The sequence below is a fragment of the Triturus cristatus genome, chromosome 2_2, assembly GCF_964204655.1.
Source record: "Triturus cristatus chromosome 2_2, aTriCri1.1, whole genome shotgun sequence".
Taxonomy (NCBI): Eukaryota; Metazoa; Chordata; class Amphibia; order Caudata; family Salamandridae; genus Triturus; species Triturus cristatus.
The window spans coordinates 941,728,429-941,746,402 of NC_140582.1; the positions used below are offsets into that span (position 1 = coordinate 941,728,429).

At 48.9% G+C, this 17,974-nt stretch overlaps 1 protein-coding gene across 1 annotated transcript in view; it reads left to right on the forward strand.

Annotated features, from left to right (window-relative positions):
• Positions 1-17,974, forward strand: part of PPARGC1A (PPARG coactivator 1 alpha) — a 251,353-nt gene that overhangs the window by 211,699 nt on the left and 21,680 nt on the right. Inside the window, exon 12 of the mRNA XM_085642344.1 lies at positions 10,306-10,457. Within this exon, the coding sequence (XP_085498470.1) occupies positions 10,306-10,457 (152 nt within the window). The remainder of the gene's footprint in view (positions 1-10,305; positions 10,458-17,974) is intronic.

The window sequence follows — 17,974 nt, forward strand, 5'->3', positions numbered from 1 at the left end:
ACCCTAAATAGGAAATCGTAAATAGGGATTTCCTGTTTGCGATTTTTTTAGCACATGTGCAGAGCATTTCCTAAATGCAAAATGAGCATTTAGAAAATGCAATTACAAACGACTCAAAGTCGATGGTAACCATGTACAATTTAAAACAAGCATTGGCAATGCCAATTAATCTCGCCAATGGTAGACCTATTGGCTTGGTCAATGGGGTGGTGCACAGATCTCGCCTGATTGGTGGAAAAGAGAGCTTAAATGAGGAATTCAGTTTGAACTTAAATATTTGCCCTGCAAGAGTGTTCAATACTTTAAGAATTTGGTTATTAACGATAAATAATAAACACAGTTCATATTCATGATCAAGTGTGACACTCGAGGTGTCACATTTAAGACATAGAATTTCACACATAAGTGCATTGCAAACATGTTAACAAGTACACTGAAAACTTGGCAGCCCTGAGCGCTCAATGAAGACAGTGCAGGAAAAAGAGACCTAAATTGGCGTCAGTCATCCGAAAATACAATTCAAATATATCTGATAAAAAAAAAAAATCAAATATATCTCATAAACTTATAGTTTTACAGTCAGCAGAGACCTAAAAGTAACCCAATATAAAATATTGACCTAGAATATCATTTTTTGTTTTTTACATGCTATTAGAGTGCCTTTGGCTGCTTAGTGGCAATTCCTCTCTTCACCTGTCAGTATACATGACAATTCGCACATGATTTGCAAGTATTGGGGATGCCTACAATGTCGGACAATACAATGAAATGCTTATTACACCATAATAAAAAAGAACGCATTAATTGCTTTAACAGCTCTTAAGTATGCTCACTAAAAATCATGTTTATGTATTTTCGCTAACAGCCTATGAAGGAATTCACATAATTCGGGGTTAGTTTTGAAATACAGACATGATGGTACTTTTAGGAACGGGACCTGTGTTTGTTGATCCAGAAGGCAGCAGAGTAACTCACTGGAACCCACAACCTAAAGCAGCATGCGTACTCGGCTGCAGACATGCAGCTTTAGATTAACTCCGCAAGCGCAACCTACTTAGAAATGCAGACATGGCCAGTGGTGGTTCAAAGAGCTTTTCTCTGTGTAACTATAAACAGTGTGCACCAGTGTCTTCCTTTGATCACTGAGCTCTCCTTCTCGAACTCACCCAAAGCAGCCAAAAGCTAATTAAATTAACATAAAAAAACAAGTCAACAAATAGTAAGCAATGGACAGGTGTCCCCTGTAACCTAACCAAATATCTCAGATGACGACAAGGCTGACTCACTGCTGTCCCTTTGCCTTTAATTGGACAATCAAATAAAAGTGAAGTTGCTGAAGTGAAGCAGACTTAGTCTCCCTTTCCAACTAAAGATATTACTTGTCTAAGGAGACGCCGCATGCTCTGATAACCTGATACATTCTATTCCCAATGAACCGGGAGCACTATAAGCTCTAAACTCCGGTGATCCCTTTCAGTCTGGAGGCTGGAACAGCAAAATATCAGCTCACCGCCTTCATTGCAGCACTTGGGAAATAAGGTAAAGCCGCACTGAGAGAGCTAAGCGGGCAATGGGCTAGAGCGCCATCCACTCAAGGCAACGTATAAACAACTAACAGAGCACCACCTCAGTGTCAGATGCAACATGATGAAAGGCTTATACCCTTTTAACTGCAAAAGAAACAGCACCATATGGAGTCCGATTACCAGCCGTGTCATTGCCAGTGGGGGCCGCTCTGAGGGGCGTTCTTGAGTACAACCAACAGGTGAAAACGAGCCAGAATGAATAGATGGACAACCAGAAGAAATCCTGAGGCTTCGATGCACAGGTAGGAGGAGGGGCTATTGTACGCTGTGCCAGGAGGAAGCATGAACACGTTGCTATGGCCAACAAAAAAAGAATCACCTAGTGAAAACGCCTGGGAGGGAACCAAGCACCTAAAGGAGGGACAATTACAATGACTGCTCCAATAAAAAGGCAGCATTTGTGAATGACACAGCAAAGAACGAATGGCAATGATGTGAGTGCCAGAATCCCACAGGGGAGATACAGCATGTTTTGCAGACAGCTCATGTGCACTACCTAGGCTCAATCTAAAAAGCACCCCAAGATGCTTTTTTTTTTAAAGTGCAATAGAGCCTACACATGTCCCTGGGGCATGTGGGTGCTCTACATGTGCATTGGGGTGCATTACAAGGGGCCTTATGCCCATAGCCATCCTTGGTTTAGCATTTCCAAAGTAGCGATTTCTTGATTGAAAATCGCTATTTAGAAAATGCAATGCTGGCCCATTAGTGCGAATGGTATGGAACTCGCTAATTGCAGTTTTCTAATAGCTGTTCCTACTCTGTAGGAACAGCTATTAGGAAATCGATAATTTCATACATATCATTTTGCATTTCCTAAATAGCGGTTCCTATGGTTCATCTGACCCACTGTGGATTACATGATTGATATACCATATATAAATGTGGAAGATGTCACCTACCATATACATCCAGTCTTGCCCTTAAAATGGGCCTAATTTTAGAAACAATGCTCAGTACACATTAATGGCACATATCCTGCTTCTGGCTGGTTACTGACTAAGCATAAGTTATTAAATCCAAGTAGTACGATAAAATCACATTAAGCAGACATGCATATTGACATAGTCACTTAGGCCAAGGAAGTGACTTCCAAGGGCAAATGTATTACAAATGTGATAAAAAAAATCGTAGAAACCTAAGTTGCTGCACTGTGGGGTGCAAGGGTGAAAACACAGTTCTGAACCTATCTGAAAAGATATGGTCATGCTTCTGTCATTCCTTGTGCTGCCATTCACTGGGGAACAAAGAATCCTGGAAAGGAGCCCTTCTATATAGACCTCCAGTAACTAAAACTAATTTTGTTAATGAACTTACCGAAACCATAGCATCGCATGTTTTATCCTCCCCGAACTTCTTTCTATTAGGCGATTTTAACCATCACATTGAACTTGCACAAGATCCTTACACTGCTGAACTTATTTCCAGTATGAATGCGTTAGGTCTAAACCAATTAGTGACCGGCCCCACTCATTCCGCCGGACATACCCTGGATCTTTTATTCACTAATTCAAATAAAATAACGATTGACTGTTCTGTACCTGTTCTTTGGTCGGACCATTTCAAAATCCATTTTCATATTCAACGTACCTCACTCATACCACGACCCAGTAAGATCCAATCATGAGTAGACCTTGGAATAAGATCAGTCCTGAAGTATTTTTTTCACACTTTCTCCCTCTTCCCATTGAATCTCACAACGACCCTAACTTGGCAGCCAATAACTTAGACCTAGCCATCACGACAACTCTTGATATAATTGCCCCCAGTAAAATAAACAGATGCCCCAATAAATTGTCCCCGTGGTTCACGTTGGAACTTAAGACCTCGAAACTTGCGGTAAGAGCCTGTGAACGCAAATGGCGGCACACCAAAGATTTCAGTGACAGATTGCATTATAAAAAACTTAATCGCCAATATATGTGCGATATAGCTCTAGCCAAAAAAGTCTACCTGGGGAATAGGATTGACCAGGCTTCAAATTCGCACAAAGAACTTTACAAAACAGTTAAAGAGTTCTCTAACCCTTTAACTTGCCAACCTATCACAAATGCGTCTAGGGAATGGGCTGACACCCTTTCGTCTTTTTTTCACAATAAAATAAATGACATCTATAAATCATTTATTAATGTTCCTGCCCCTACCATATTTTCTGAGTCGTCCATCATCATAGCCTTGCCCTCCCCTGTCACTACACTAAATCAATTTCGTCCACTTACAGAAGAAGAAGTTACTCTTACTATGAAAAGAATTAAGTCCGGCTCCCCCATTGATCCAGCTTCTTCTTCAATTTTATCTAAAATTGCGCCTATTTTGACCCCTCACTTGACCAAAATTTTTAATCTCTCACTCTCCCACGCAACGGTACCTTCTCACTGGAAAGAAGCCATTGTCAGACCGATTCTGAAGAAGCCCTCTGCCGATCCATCTCAACCTCTAAACTATAGGCCGATTTCCCTTCTCCCGATGTTTGGTAAGATCATGGAATCCTTAATCAACACTCAACTCACTAAACATCTTGAGTCTAATAAACTCTTAGACCCGTCCCAGTCAGGATTTAGGGCGTTCCACAGCACCGAAACTGCCCTACTTGAAATGGTCGATAATATTAGACTGGCTTTAGATGCAAAACAATCAGCCATTTTGGTATTACTCGACCTATCTGCTGCCTTCGACACCATCTCACACAGCATCTTGATTGAACGGCTGATGGAGGTTGGTGTCGAGGGCTCAGCCCTGGCATGGATCAAAAGTTACCTGACTGGTCGGAGCTCTAAGGTCCAGATTGGCAAATTTTCATCGGCCAGTCAGGAAGTTGATAAAGGTGTACCCCAAGGCTCTATCTTGAGCCCCACGCTCTTTAATCTTTATGTTTCCCCTCTTGCAAGATTAATTAAAGCTTTTGGATTTGAGACCGTGTCTTATGCAGACGACACGCAAATCCTCATCACTTTGGGGCCTAATCCTATCAACATCAAACATAGGTTCCAAAAATGCATGCTAGCAGTAAAGGATTGGATGTCTAACAACTACCTTTTACTCAATGCGGCAAAGATGGAGATTGTGCTTTTTGGATCTGCCTATAAGCATTGGTCTGACGAATGGTGGCCATCACCATTGGGTGCCTGTCCTTCTCCCAAATCAGCAGCCCGCAATCTAGGGATAACGCTTGACAATAAACTTACCATGGCAGACCATATCAATAACATCACTCACACCAGCTTTGGACTTATGCGTAACTTAAAGAAAATTTTTAAGTGGATCCCTCTTTCTTCTCGTCTACCTTTAATCCAGGGACTAATTATTAGTCGCCTGGATTACGGTAATGCCCTTTTCGCTTCCATAAACGAGAACCTCCTAAACAGACTCCAGGTTCTTCAAAATACTGCAGCCAGAATGGCCTTAGATTTACCTAGCCGCACCTCCTCTGCCCCCTGTCTGAAGATGCTTCATTGGCTCCCCATTAAGAAACGCATTACGTTTAAAATGTGCTGTCTAGTTCATAAATCTCTGCACGGCAATGGCCCTGCCTATCTAGCTAACAAACTGATAGAATACCGTCCGGCCAGAATGCTCAGATCCTCTAGCTTGCACCTTTTAACGGTTCCTAAAGTGCGTACTGTTAGAAACGGAGAAAGATCATTTTCTAAAATCGCTCCCGTAAGCTGGAATACTCTCCCACTCCACATCAGACTGGAACCCAGCCATCAAAAATTCCGCAAGCTCTTGAAAACCTGGCTCTTCTAAATCGGCATGTCTTATCCTTACCATCTGAGCAACTGCTGGCGCTATGAGACCTTCGGGTGATATAGGCGCCTTACAAATACCAATACATAGACATAGACATTCAAACTGTCAGGCTCGCTCCATTCACATACCTTTTCACATTTGTCTTAGCCTAGCCTAGGTTTAGTAACAGAAGGGTACTACATTTCCAGTACAAAGTACTATGCCTTAGAGACTAATCTTAAAATAAAATCAGCATGTATTGCAGTGTTGAAAAATGTAGGATGAATAAAAACATTTCTCCTTGATAGCGCCTGCTTCAGCAAGGTGTTTTTGGGCGCAAAGCCCTGTCTACCATAGTTAGTCGACAGGCTTTGTGTCAAAAACCATAGCTGGTGGCATTGCAATGCCCATGCACCTCCCATGAGATGCCCCCTCGATGCAAAGTAACCCAAGAAGCGCAAAGTGCTGTTTCATTACCTTACTGGCTACCTTCCACCACAGACAGCTTTGCACTGGAAAGTAAATAGGTTATCAGCACTTTGTATTGGTTTATGTCACTTTTTGTGACTTTGCCCAGGTGCAAGGTGCTGATAAATGTATCCACACAACGCATTTCTGACATAACAATGTTGAATATGTATTATACTGGTCCCATCAAATGCTGGTAATGTGTTTTCCAGGTAGCTCAGAAGAAAGGCAACTGTACACATTTCTGGGTAATTGAACCACATTTTACTTGCGTCTTTGACGTGGAAACACAAGCACCAAGTACCATGGCTGGACATGCTAAGTCATCCCCCCATTTCCTTGGCTAAACACTATTGTATTCTCCCATCCTCAATGGCCTGAATTCTACTACTGTGCTCCTCCATTGGTGTCCATTGTAGCGTGATATCATCCTTCATTCTCTGAAGTATCCTGGGTGTTGGACCTGTCAGCCTTGGGGTGGTCTCTCCCTACATTTTTGCCCTTGTGCCTCCCATTTTCAGCGTACTTTTTTGTTGGATTTAGGACTCTGGGAATCTCACCACTGCTAAACAGTGTTGAGGTGCAGGTGCTCTCCCCTAAAACACTGTGACACTGGCATACCTGCCACAGGCCCCTGCTACCGCAGTGAGGCCTAACCCCCATAGGTTAACATTGGGGACCCCTCTTATGGGATCATTTCTGCCTGGGACCTAATTAGTATGTAATGTTTGGTCTTGTTGGAACCGGCGCGGGGAACCCTTTCCAATGATATATGGGGTTTGGGCACTACTACTTTAGAAATCCCACTTTTAGAAAGTGGACATTTTCCTGCCTACCCTTAGTTTGGGCACTGCAGACTCCCCCCTCCCATCTACACACTGATAGCTCCCTGGTTTGGGAGGTGGGAGTGGTGATTCACACCTTCTCCCCTTGAATGGGCTGTGAATGGCTGCCCACTGTAGCCTTAACGGCCCTGCCTTTCGTCACTGTGACAGCCAGGTCAGGGAAGGCAGGGAACATCCCAGAACTCCCTGGACTCTTCCAGAAACCTCTGCCCCCAGACCCTTCCAGAGACTTCTACCACCTTCCAGTAACTAGACCGCAGGGTATATAAGGGAGGGTCCTGGCCTCACATCTTTGTTACACCACTGGACTAAGGAGAAACTCTGCTGGAGTAAAGACTGCTGCGCCAGGAGGATTGCCACTTGTGTGGAGGCTGACTGCTCCCAGGAACTGCTGCCCCAACTAGCTGATCTTGCCCTGCCAGAAAGACACTAAGACAAAATAACAGCACCAGGGTATCTCTACCAAGAAGACTAACTGATCCCCTGGACACTGGGATCACAAGACCAGCAAGGAAACTACAAGGACTGCCTCTGCAACGCTGCGCATGAAGCCTTGCTCCAAGGGGACTACAACGTTTTATTGTCCCTATAAACTGTCTCTGTAACACTGTGAGCCAGGATCTACAACCACCCGAGGACCGGCCCTGCTTAAAGAGGACTTTGTATGCAACATCGTGACCACGCAGCGTGTCTGAGGCTGTGCTTAAACGCGGGACTTCCACCGTGACCAAAACTGCCCCCAAAATCACCGAGGCGGCCCAGGACCTGAATGCGCTGTGTAGCGCCGTGACGGGAAGTGCTGCGGAGGAAAGCGCTGCATGTACGGACTTCACCGCCGCCGGCCCTGGACCGGATTGGGCTGTGCAGTGTTTTGGGAGTGCTGTGCAGAAACACGCTATTGCACCCAAGAGTCACCGCCGCACCTCGAGCTGTGTGCCCTGAGCCGGGTTCGCCGGAGAAGTAGACACGAGTGCTCTTGATTGGCAGTCTCCGCCGCTGGCCCGGAGACAAGGAAACGTCAACGCTGGGACGCACTGGGATTGGTCTCAGCATCGAGGGTTCCCTAGCAACCGGGGGGCTCGCCCAGGCAAAGCTGCGTCACGTTGTAGGGAAGTGCTAGGCGCCCCTAGCAACCTGGGCTGCCTCACGCTCGTGCACGGAAGCCAAGCTGCGTCGGAAGCCAGAGGAGCGTCGAGAGGAGAAAAGCTGCTCCGTCGGAGGCCCCGCATGGACCGCCAGCTCCTGTCCCGCCTTCAGGTAAATCGGCTCTGCCCCATAAACAGAGCCTGCAACCAGCAACCATCAATTGGGGAGCGCTTTACCGGCAGGCCGGGCCCCGGGGCGTTAACGCTGGCATTTGCTGAAAACACACTCGCGCACTCGTGAAGGGGGGAGTGACCTACAAGGGAGTAAAAGCGGACAGCACCGAGAAGTGTATACCGGGCCCCGGACACAGTGGGGCCCTCAATCCCTACGGGCACTATTTTTGGCAAAAAGTGAACTGCTCCTTAGCAAGGGAACAGTACCTCAAGTTGAACTCATAACTGAACAAGCGTTTTTGCCCAAAAGACTCTGCCAGAACTTGCAGGGTTATTGCCTCTTGCTAAGAACACTACCAACTGACTCCTTGCCCCTGCAAGATTGTCTCCCATAGACCCCATCAACAAATTGTGCCATTTAAGAGCTCATGAAAGCGGTGCACTGTTTTTTTATTGATTCACCTGGCCTAAATCTGGATTTTTCTTTATTGTTGACCCTGCCTGAATTATAGATAAAGATGTTTATATTTTTATAATCCATTGGTGTAGTGTCTCTTTCTGCGTGGTTTACTGTGTACTGTCGGTGTGTTGCACAAGTACTTTACACGTTGCCTCTTAAGTTACGCCTTCCTGCTCTGCGCCGAGCTACCCTGTCGGAAACTCACAGTCAGTGGCGGCTGCCCCTACGAGGAGTGGTGAGCGGGCATATGGGAGGTGGCTGCCGGTGCAAATTACATCAACAAAATTTCCGACATGGATTACATTATCATAACTTTAAAACTGTAATGTAATGCATGTTGGCGATTTAGTGTACATACATTAAATACATTAAAACATTAAAAAAAGAAATGAAAACTCACCTTGCGGCCCGCATGTGCTCCCATCTGGTGTCCTTCACTCCTGCAATGCAGACCCCAGGAACCTCCCCTAAGCAGTCCAGACGCTGCTCTCATGCAGCATGAGAACAACACCAGGCTGGATGGAGTAGGCTCTCTCAGCTTTCCTAAGACCACTGGAGGCCTTTGTTTGGCCGCTGGGTTGAGAGGTTTAAATTGTGCATGTCTGGCTGGCCCTCGCAAGATGTCCGCCCAAAGGGACATGCGCACTTTAAATATAAGTGCCCTGCCCATAATTTCCATTTTATTTTTCAAATCTGGGGCGTGGGGGCATTTCAATCAGTGTGGGGATGCTCCTCCTCCTTAATGGAGGAGCCGCCCCTGCAGTCAGAGTCTTTGAGTTGTCATCTGGTGTGATCTTCGCTCAGTGGCTCTTGTCGGAGAGTTTCCTACAGTACAGTTTCTACTGTGTTTGTGATGGAATTCTTTCTGCTGGCGTATACTCTCAGACACGCTTAGTTTTGTGTGCTTGAAAAACACAGTTTGAACTCTTAATTGTTCAATTATCCGTTCATTCCAATATCTGGCTTTCAAGATAATACCCCACCATGTAAATTACTCCACTTGGAGCCATTTTATGTGCAGTCATCTCTTGAATATTTCAAGGGATATCTTGAAAACATGACCAGGTCCTTGCGGGACACTTGTTGTCACCATGGTGATAGACTAATTACATGAATCGAGGCACCTAATTAGATGTGCACTGTATATATCACGTAGATACACACGTGCATGCAATGAAGCGTGAGAGTCCTCTACCCTCCAGTAAAGTTATCATTATTCTTAAAAAAAAAAAAAAGATTATACATAATCTTGGAGAGGAGTAACTAGTGCGAGGCAATAGTGAACAAGACAGAGCTACGTTATTTCTCATGGAATCTTATAAAGTGGCCGGTTTATTTTTTTGCTAAAGTCCCAGTGAATCTTCGGGATAGATAGTGCTTGCTCTGCCTTCGAGCCATTTAGCTACCGATCAATACTTACCTTATATCTTAGCTTGTTTGTACAAATGGAAAATGTTATCAACTCGTGTGGAATGCTCAGATTGCCTCAGCCAATCATGTTGTGTAAAACGCTGGTGCAGCTGTTGTTAATCTGGTGTCTGAGTTCAGTGAACGTGCTACGGAGTGACGTAGAGGTTTGAGGAACAACATTGTATGGGTGGGTGTTTATACCCTTAATGTGCACGCGATACCAGGTATTATTGTCTCCGGAGATAAACTAAATGGAACGGCTGATTGCAAGTAACACGGGCATTTGCCAGTCACTATCATTGCACTATTTACACTATCATTGTTTAGGCTTCAATTCCCGACCCTGGTAACTAATAGGCAGGATATATCAGCAATATATGCATAACTTGAAGCCTGTGGGATTCCCTAGTCGCAAGGGTAGTGCTTCGGAATCGCAGCACTAGGGCGCGCGCAGTGCTCTATGTGGCGCCTCTTGGCTACGTTTACGCGTGTGTCTCCTCGGCATTTCTTAACATGTTCCCTTGTTTTTCTGTCTTCTCTAATTGCAGGAACAGCTACGGCTTTATCACATACCGCTACACCTGTGACGCTTTCGCCGCCCTGGGGAACGGATGCACACTGCGCCGGTCAAACGAGCCTGACTTTGAACTGTACTTTTGTGGACACAAGCAATTTTGCAAGTCTAACTATGCAGACCTAGGTATGGATTCTATCACGCGGGGTCCGGGTGTACGTCATGGAGAGATGAAAATGGAACACATAATCCTGGCAGACATGGATAGCTAGCCTAGGTGTTTTTTATCCACCTGCTTCGAAAGTGATGATTATGTGCTAGGCTAAGCTTAAATGTGTTCTGCTTAAGGGAAAGAAAAGCACAAAAACGAATTTGGAAACCTAATAGTTTGCTTACTAAAAGGAAACCTGTACTCTTAGCACACAAATACACATTGCACAGCATTGCTATTATCAGAGGCGTGCACAGTGTCCTGATTGGATGATTACCAGCCACATGCATTTGCAGAGATGTTTGCTTTTTGTTACCCTTTGTAAACAATACACATAAAGCCTCTTTTTGTTCACAAGAAGCAGCATCAGACTTCTTTCATTGAGGACTACAGATACAAGTCTCTCCCGGGTTCTTCATTCGTTATTTTTTTTTTTTTAATATAACTTTTTATTGAAAACCAATTTCACAGCAGTGTATCAGACTTGACATTTAGGTGACATCTCTACTGGCCAAATATACATACAGGTGTTGGAGACAACCAATACTGGACTCATGACCTTCAACAAAAACCTTATTCTCTTAATAAAGCAGCCTAGAAATGGTTACTTCCCCATCCTGGGATTCGGAACTTCTCCCAGATAGAGCATAGCTAACGGTCTTCTGTCTTCGAGTCAATGTGCGTTTCCCTGTGCCTCTAGTAAAGCCCGCCACTCCCTCCTAAGCTCAACTGTAGGAGAAATGCAAATGTCCCCCCTGTATTTGTTCCAACGTCCCCACTTATGATCCCACTTTCGCGGGCAGCCTCGGTGTTTGTAAACCGTTTTCTCAGCCACCATGGCCAGATCCATATCCGAGGCCCAACACGTAGCATCCCCATTGTATCTACTCCCCATTTCTGCGCAATATTCCTTTTGGCAATGGCCCACCCCAAGGCCGCACACTCCTGCTCCATCTGGGTGAGGTCTGTCGCTTCCCACACATTAAGGAGGCAGAGCCGGGGAGAAGGAGCGACGGGCCTGTCTATGGACCTCGCCATTTGTCGGGTAACCTCTGTCCAGTACTGCTGGATGTGGGGGCATGTCCAGAGGACGTGTAGAAATGTCCCTATTTGGTGACAGTGTCGTAAGCAAAGTGCATCAGGACGTCGTCCCAATTTATGCAACAATTTCGCATCAAAATACACCCGATGCAAAATTTTGAGCTGAACCAGGCGAAGCCGCATCGACATTGCCACCTCACGAGGGGAGGCAAGCGCCTCGGTCCAGTCCTCGTCAGCCATTTCCCCCAAGTCATCCTCCCATCTGGCTCTTAATTTCCGCATTGGGTCTGCCCGATTGTTAATTAATTTTTTGTATGTCAAAGAGATAGCCTTGCAGTCCATCGGGTCCAACAGCAGTCTGTCTTCTAGGTGAGAGGAGTCTGGAAGGGGGGTGTCTGCGGGGAGAGCGCTGTCGATAGCGTGACTAATCTGAAGATATCGAAAATACTCTGACAGTGCCAGCTGATATTTAAGTTGGAGCTCCGCAAATGACGCCTTTATGCCTTTTATCCAAACATCCCCAAACCTAGATATACCGATCAGGTCCCATTTATCAAAACCTGCGCAGTCGCTCAGTCGCCCCAGACAATCCGGCTCCCAGAGTGGGGTGGCCTTAGTTAGCCGCCCATGCCAACCCATACGTCGCTGGAGCCCGTGCCAAATCTCTACTGTCTGGGCCGTAGGACCAGTCAAATCTAGTTTTTTGTGGTTTGAGTATAATGCTTTATTATACCCCCCCTTTCTCAACAACCAGCGGTCAGTCCGGAAACTGGGATCATCGTGAGCTCCGAACACCCATTGATTGATGGCGATCAGGTGCGCCGCCTGGTAATAAAGGTGTATGTCCGGCAGGCCTATGCCACCATCGTACCAGCCCATAGTGAGTTTCTGTATGGCGATTCACGGCGGACCAGCGTCCCACAACAGACCTCTAATTGCTGTCTCAATCTGTAAAAAATAGGACCCAGGAATCGGATTGTGGGTGTTCTGCAGGGCATAGAGAAAGCGGGGGAGGGCAAGCATCTTAAAAAGAGCTGCCCGACCCAGGAGCGTAAGGGGCAGAGTCATCCAGTGTACCACATCCGCCCTGAACCGCTGCAGTGGGCCCGCCAGGTTTCGCTCGTCGGAAAGGGATGGGTCTAACGATATGAACATGCCAAGGTACTGGAAACCCTGTGAGGCCACCGGAATGTCATACCCCCTGGGACTGCACGGCGGGTCACCCCAGAGGGGGTACATCTGGGATTTGGACCAATTGATCTGATAGCCGGAATGGTCTCCAAAAATATGAAAAATGTGGAGTACCCGACGAATCGAGCGTGCCGGGGAGGCGAGGTACAGCAGAACATCATCCGCATATAGAGAAATACGGTCTTCATGCACAGCGGACCATTTTAGGCCTCTGATTTCAGGGTCGCCACGAATCCAGACTGCAAGAGGCTCAAGCGCCAAGGCAAAGAGAAGCGGCAACAGCGGATAACCCTGCCTCGTGCCACGGCATAGGGAAAATGAGCGCGATCGGTGATTGTTCACCGAAACGTGAGCCGTGGGCATATTATATAGCAGTCTGATCCAGCCAATCAGCCGGGGACCCAACCCCACCCGGGCCAGGACAGCAAAAAGATACTCCCATGCCACTGTATCAAATGCCATTTTGGCGTCAAGCGCAAGCAGAAGTGCCTCCTCTCGGAGTGTTGCAACACGGCCCAGCGCCCCGTGTACACGGCGCAGATTACGCACGGTATTACGGCCTGGCATGAATCCCGACTGATCGGGATGGATCAATGCCGAGAGATATGGAAGTAGGCGATTAGCCAGTAGTTTGGCCAATATTTTGGCCTCAACTGTGATCAGTGATATGGGACGGTACGAGGAACACTCGTCCGCTGGTTTTCCAGGTTTGCGAATGACCACTATGGCGGCGGTGCGGACTTCAGCTGGGAGGGTGCCGGCCTCGTAGCATTCATTATAAAAGGTACGCAGGTGAGGTGCCAGTTTCGACACCATAGGTTTCAGGAGCTCTATCGGGATTCCATTGGGACCCATGGCCTTGCCAGACTTGATATCTCGTATCGCCTTTTGAATCTCCTCCACCGAGATATCAGCCTCCAGGACCTCATTATCTTGCTGGGAAACACCACGGACATCTATAGTGGCAAGGAGGTCTACCGCCCACCATGCTTGTGAATTCTGCGGCTGGGAATAGATTTGTTCATAATAATTTGCAAACATTTCGGCAATCCCTTGAGGGTCAGAGATCAGTGCACCACCTGGCCCCTTGATCGCACCCACCCATCGCGCAGCTTGGTCCTTATGCTCCAACCATGCAAGCAATTTACCGGTGCGCTCACCCAACTCATATATTCTGTGCCGGGTAGCTAGAGCGCGTCGGTTAGCATCTTCGAAGAGCAGCTGTCTATAGTCCTGCCTCTTAGCATCAAGTATATGCTGGGTCTCGTGGGTAGGGGTCCTCAAAGCATCGCGCTCAAGACGCAGTACCTCTGTTTCTAACTCACTAACCCATCTCTGACGTTCCGTCCTGTGCCCCACAATCATGGACAGCGCTCGTCCCTTAATAACTGCACCATACGCACCCCACAGCGTAATTGCTGATGCCACTGACCCCGTGTTTTCCTCAAAATAATGATCAGTGTCTTGTCGCAGTGCGTCTCTAATGTGCGGAATTTTGAACAGCCAGGGCTGAATCATGATGGGGCCAGGCTGCCCCGTCTGACGGGCTCCAAAAATAGCTTTTACAGGGGAGTGGTCAGATATCCCCCGCACCAGGCTTCCGGACTCAGTAATTTGCTGAATCTGCGGCGCCAGGGTGAACAGATAGTCAAGTCGTGAGTGGCTGTCATGAGCACCAGATCGAAAAGTATAAAGTGTGTCTCGGGGATGCGACCACCTCCAAACATCTATCAGCCCGAACGCGTCAGCAAAATTCCGGTGCTGCGAGCCCTGTGGAGCGCCACGTTGGGGCGGAGAGCGGTCGATGGCACCGTCCATTGTCAAGTTGAAGTCACCGCCCAAAATCAGGGCACCCTCAGGCAAGGTCATCAGAAGCGTCCCCACATCTGCCAAGGTCTGGCGCTGAAGGCCTGGTGGCACGTACACCGAGAGCACATTGAGGACCGTTCCCTCCCAGCTCCCTGAGCAAGCCACATACCTACCCTGTGGCTTGGTCTGTGTAGTATGAATTACATAGGGGCATCCCTTGCGCAGGAGGATCCCGACCCCTCTTGACCCAGAAGTAAAGCTAGAGTGCGCTATCATACGGTACCCCTTTCTGTCTAGAGCTTTACAGGAGTTCCCTATGAGGTGCGTTTCCTGGAGCAACACCAGGTCTAGCCGGTGCCGATGAATATACTGCTGCACCACTCCCCTTTTTATTTTGTCTCCCAGCCCATTGACATTCTAGGACATGAGGCTAAGTCCCTGAGTCGTCGCCATGAGATCCTAACTGCACTACTGTAGAGTATTCGGAGTAATCATCGCCAAGAGGCACCTCAACCTCTGCACTGCACATCACTTTAGGTGCTACCACCCCCATAATGAGGACAAAGGAAATGAAACCTGGAGCCCGGATGTAAGTACTCCGTACCCTGTAACAATAGATATAAATGGCCTGTAACACCGCTGCAAAAAAACAATGAAAAACAACTCCCCCAACAAACCCACTGAAGCCCACCGACACCCCTGAAAAGGCATCGCCCACCCAGCCTCCCTGCATAACGGGACAAGAACCTCCCGCCTCCCCCAACATGCAGAGCGCCTGTCGCCCACCCATGAACAATTCAAGGAAGCGTGTGCCGCCCCACTCCCAACACATTAAACAAAATCATATCGGATCCTTCCCCCCCCGTCTGACCAAACCCCTGCTAGGAAGAAAAATTGTTAGATCTGCCTGGATTGTCAGGGCTCGCCCAAAACAGTCCCCTTTAAACTGCTGCTGCCGCACCAGTGACTATATTAACCCCAGTTTCAGCGATTGAATACTCTCGCGAGGAGAACCCCTTTGCAGCGGTAGAGGGCAGTCCACCTCCCCTCCAGTGTCTTCTACCGAACGCCTATGATGACCATGTGTCAAAAGGGGTGAACCCCCCGTCTCGGGGCCCATCCCTCGATCACCTTGCGACAGCTCATGAATAATAATCCGCCACCGGGCACATTCAAGGGGATGCCCATCAGGCCCAGCAAAACACATTACCCTCTTACCAAAGTCCAAAGTTAGTGTTCCCCAGCTGGGCCCGGGGCTTCAGAGTCCAGGCACGAAGGGGACCGTTCCTGGCGGCGCAAGTCTTCTGCCCGATCCGCTGCCGATGGTCATTTTTTTTTCTTTTTCTTGTCCACAGTGCGCCATCCCTCCAGCCAGTCCCAGGCTTCCTCCGGACGAGCAAAGAACCAAGACTTGCCATCGGCCTCTACCCACAGCTTGGCCGGGAACAACATTGCATACTTAAGTTCCTGTTCACGAAGTGCTTTTTTTACCTCAATAAAACTACGTCGTTGCTTCTGGACCCTGAGGGTAAAATCGGGAAAGAACGTGATGTTACTGTTCTCCACCATGACAGGTTGCGCCGCCTTCGCCGTTTGAAGAATGACGTTTCGGTCTCGGAAATTGAACACTCAGGCAAGGAGCGGCCGGGGGGGGGCGCCCCCGGCCGAGGGCGACCTCCCGGTACCCGATGGGCCCTCTCGACTGAGAAACACTTTGAGAGTCCTCAGGGTTGCAGCTGTTTGAGAATCAAGTCTTCAACAAAGAGATCAGCTGCTGGCCCCTCCGCCCGCTCCGGGACACCAATAATGCGAACATTGTTGCGTCGCATCCGTCCTTCGTAATCGCCCAGCTGCCGGGCCAATAACTCCTGGGAGGCACGTAAGTCCACCACCTCCCACTTGGGAAGACTGGTGTCACTCGCCAGTTCCTTGGTGGTACTTTCGACTGCCCCCACACGATCAGCAATTTTTCGCACGTCTTCGCGAATCAGGCCCACGTCAGTGGCGACGGTGTCGATCCGATTTTCAAGGGACGCCTTAACTACAGTGATGGCATCTAGAAGGTCCTTATTTGTCGGCTCTGGTTTGTCCGAGGCCGGCATCTCGATCCGCTCACCGCCTCTCTGGTGCTGCCACGCGAATTTCTCCAGCTTGGTCTGTGCTGCCGTCCTATTGCTCCGTCCGGATGTCATGATTCCCACTCAGGGGGACGCTCTCCGGTCACAGGGTGCAGCCACTAATCCCCGCCGCCTTCAGTGGAGTATCCCACTCGGCCTGTCGGCTTTCGCTGGCTGTCCCCCGCCCACCAGGACACCTCTCCAGGGCATCCAGCCACTGACCGAGATAAAGCAGGCCCCCACTCGCCCAGTTCACACGCTCAGCGCCGTTGCGTTGCAGCCCCCGCCGCTGTCTCATGCGGGTCAAATATCACCATCAAGCACCCCGGCCCGGCGCCAGGCCACATGGAAAGGGCGCCTATCCATCTCAAGAGGTCCCTCGTAGATCTCTCACCGTCACCGATCCCAGCCTGCCCTACAACAGGCATGGGGAGCCGAGGGCGCCTCCGCGAGGCTCTACTCTCCACGTCCCCGCCGCTCTCTGGTGACGCCAGGCACCCCCCGGGACAAACGGCCAGTCATATCAGGACCTCATTCCCTCAATCATCAGTGGGACGCTTAGCTGCAGAGGAGGATCCCCCATGCACTGTGGCCGAATAGTATCAACTGATCCGTCCTCTCCGTGTGGGCCCCCACAGCGTCCGGCCACACTGGTGCTCCCTGAATCGCTGGGCCGTCCACTCACCCAGGATTCATCCGAGGCCCCTTTGCAGGTGTCACGCTCTCACCCCCCACGTCCAGGGGGTGGTAGAGTGTCACCAACTCCTCAGCTCCTTGCCTCTTCGGGGCGCCTCCCGCACTCGCCGGTCACAGGTAGAAGCACCGGGCCCGGAGATCCACCACTGCCCCTCCTCACCGATTCCGCGGGTCCGATTCCAGGGCCAAGCAGCGTACTCGGACCACTCGGAGCACACTCGGGGACAGCAGAGAGGGCCTCCGCAACGCCGGAGGCAGCCCGCCTCAATTCGCCTTCCACCCGGGAAACCAGGCCGCAGCCGCAGCCTCTCGCAGTCCGACTTTCTGGCGGGGATGTTTCTCACTCCGCCCGGCCACAGTCCAGAACGCGGGGAGCAGAGCCCCGCAGCCCAACCGCTGCCAATCCGCACCAGAATTGCACCGCTGGGTCGGCGCGAGTTACTGGACCAGCAAGGACCCCTCACACAACGGGTAAGGTCCGCGGGGCACAGGGGATTCGGATATTTCGGGAGTGGCGCTTCAGAGCTACGCTACTGAGCGGCCATTCCCGTCGGCAGCAAGCTACGCCCCCCTTCATTCGTTATTTTGCTGCTGCCCTTTCTGACTCTGTTTTCATTTGTGAAGTTTCCTAATGAGGG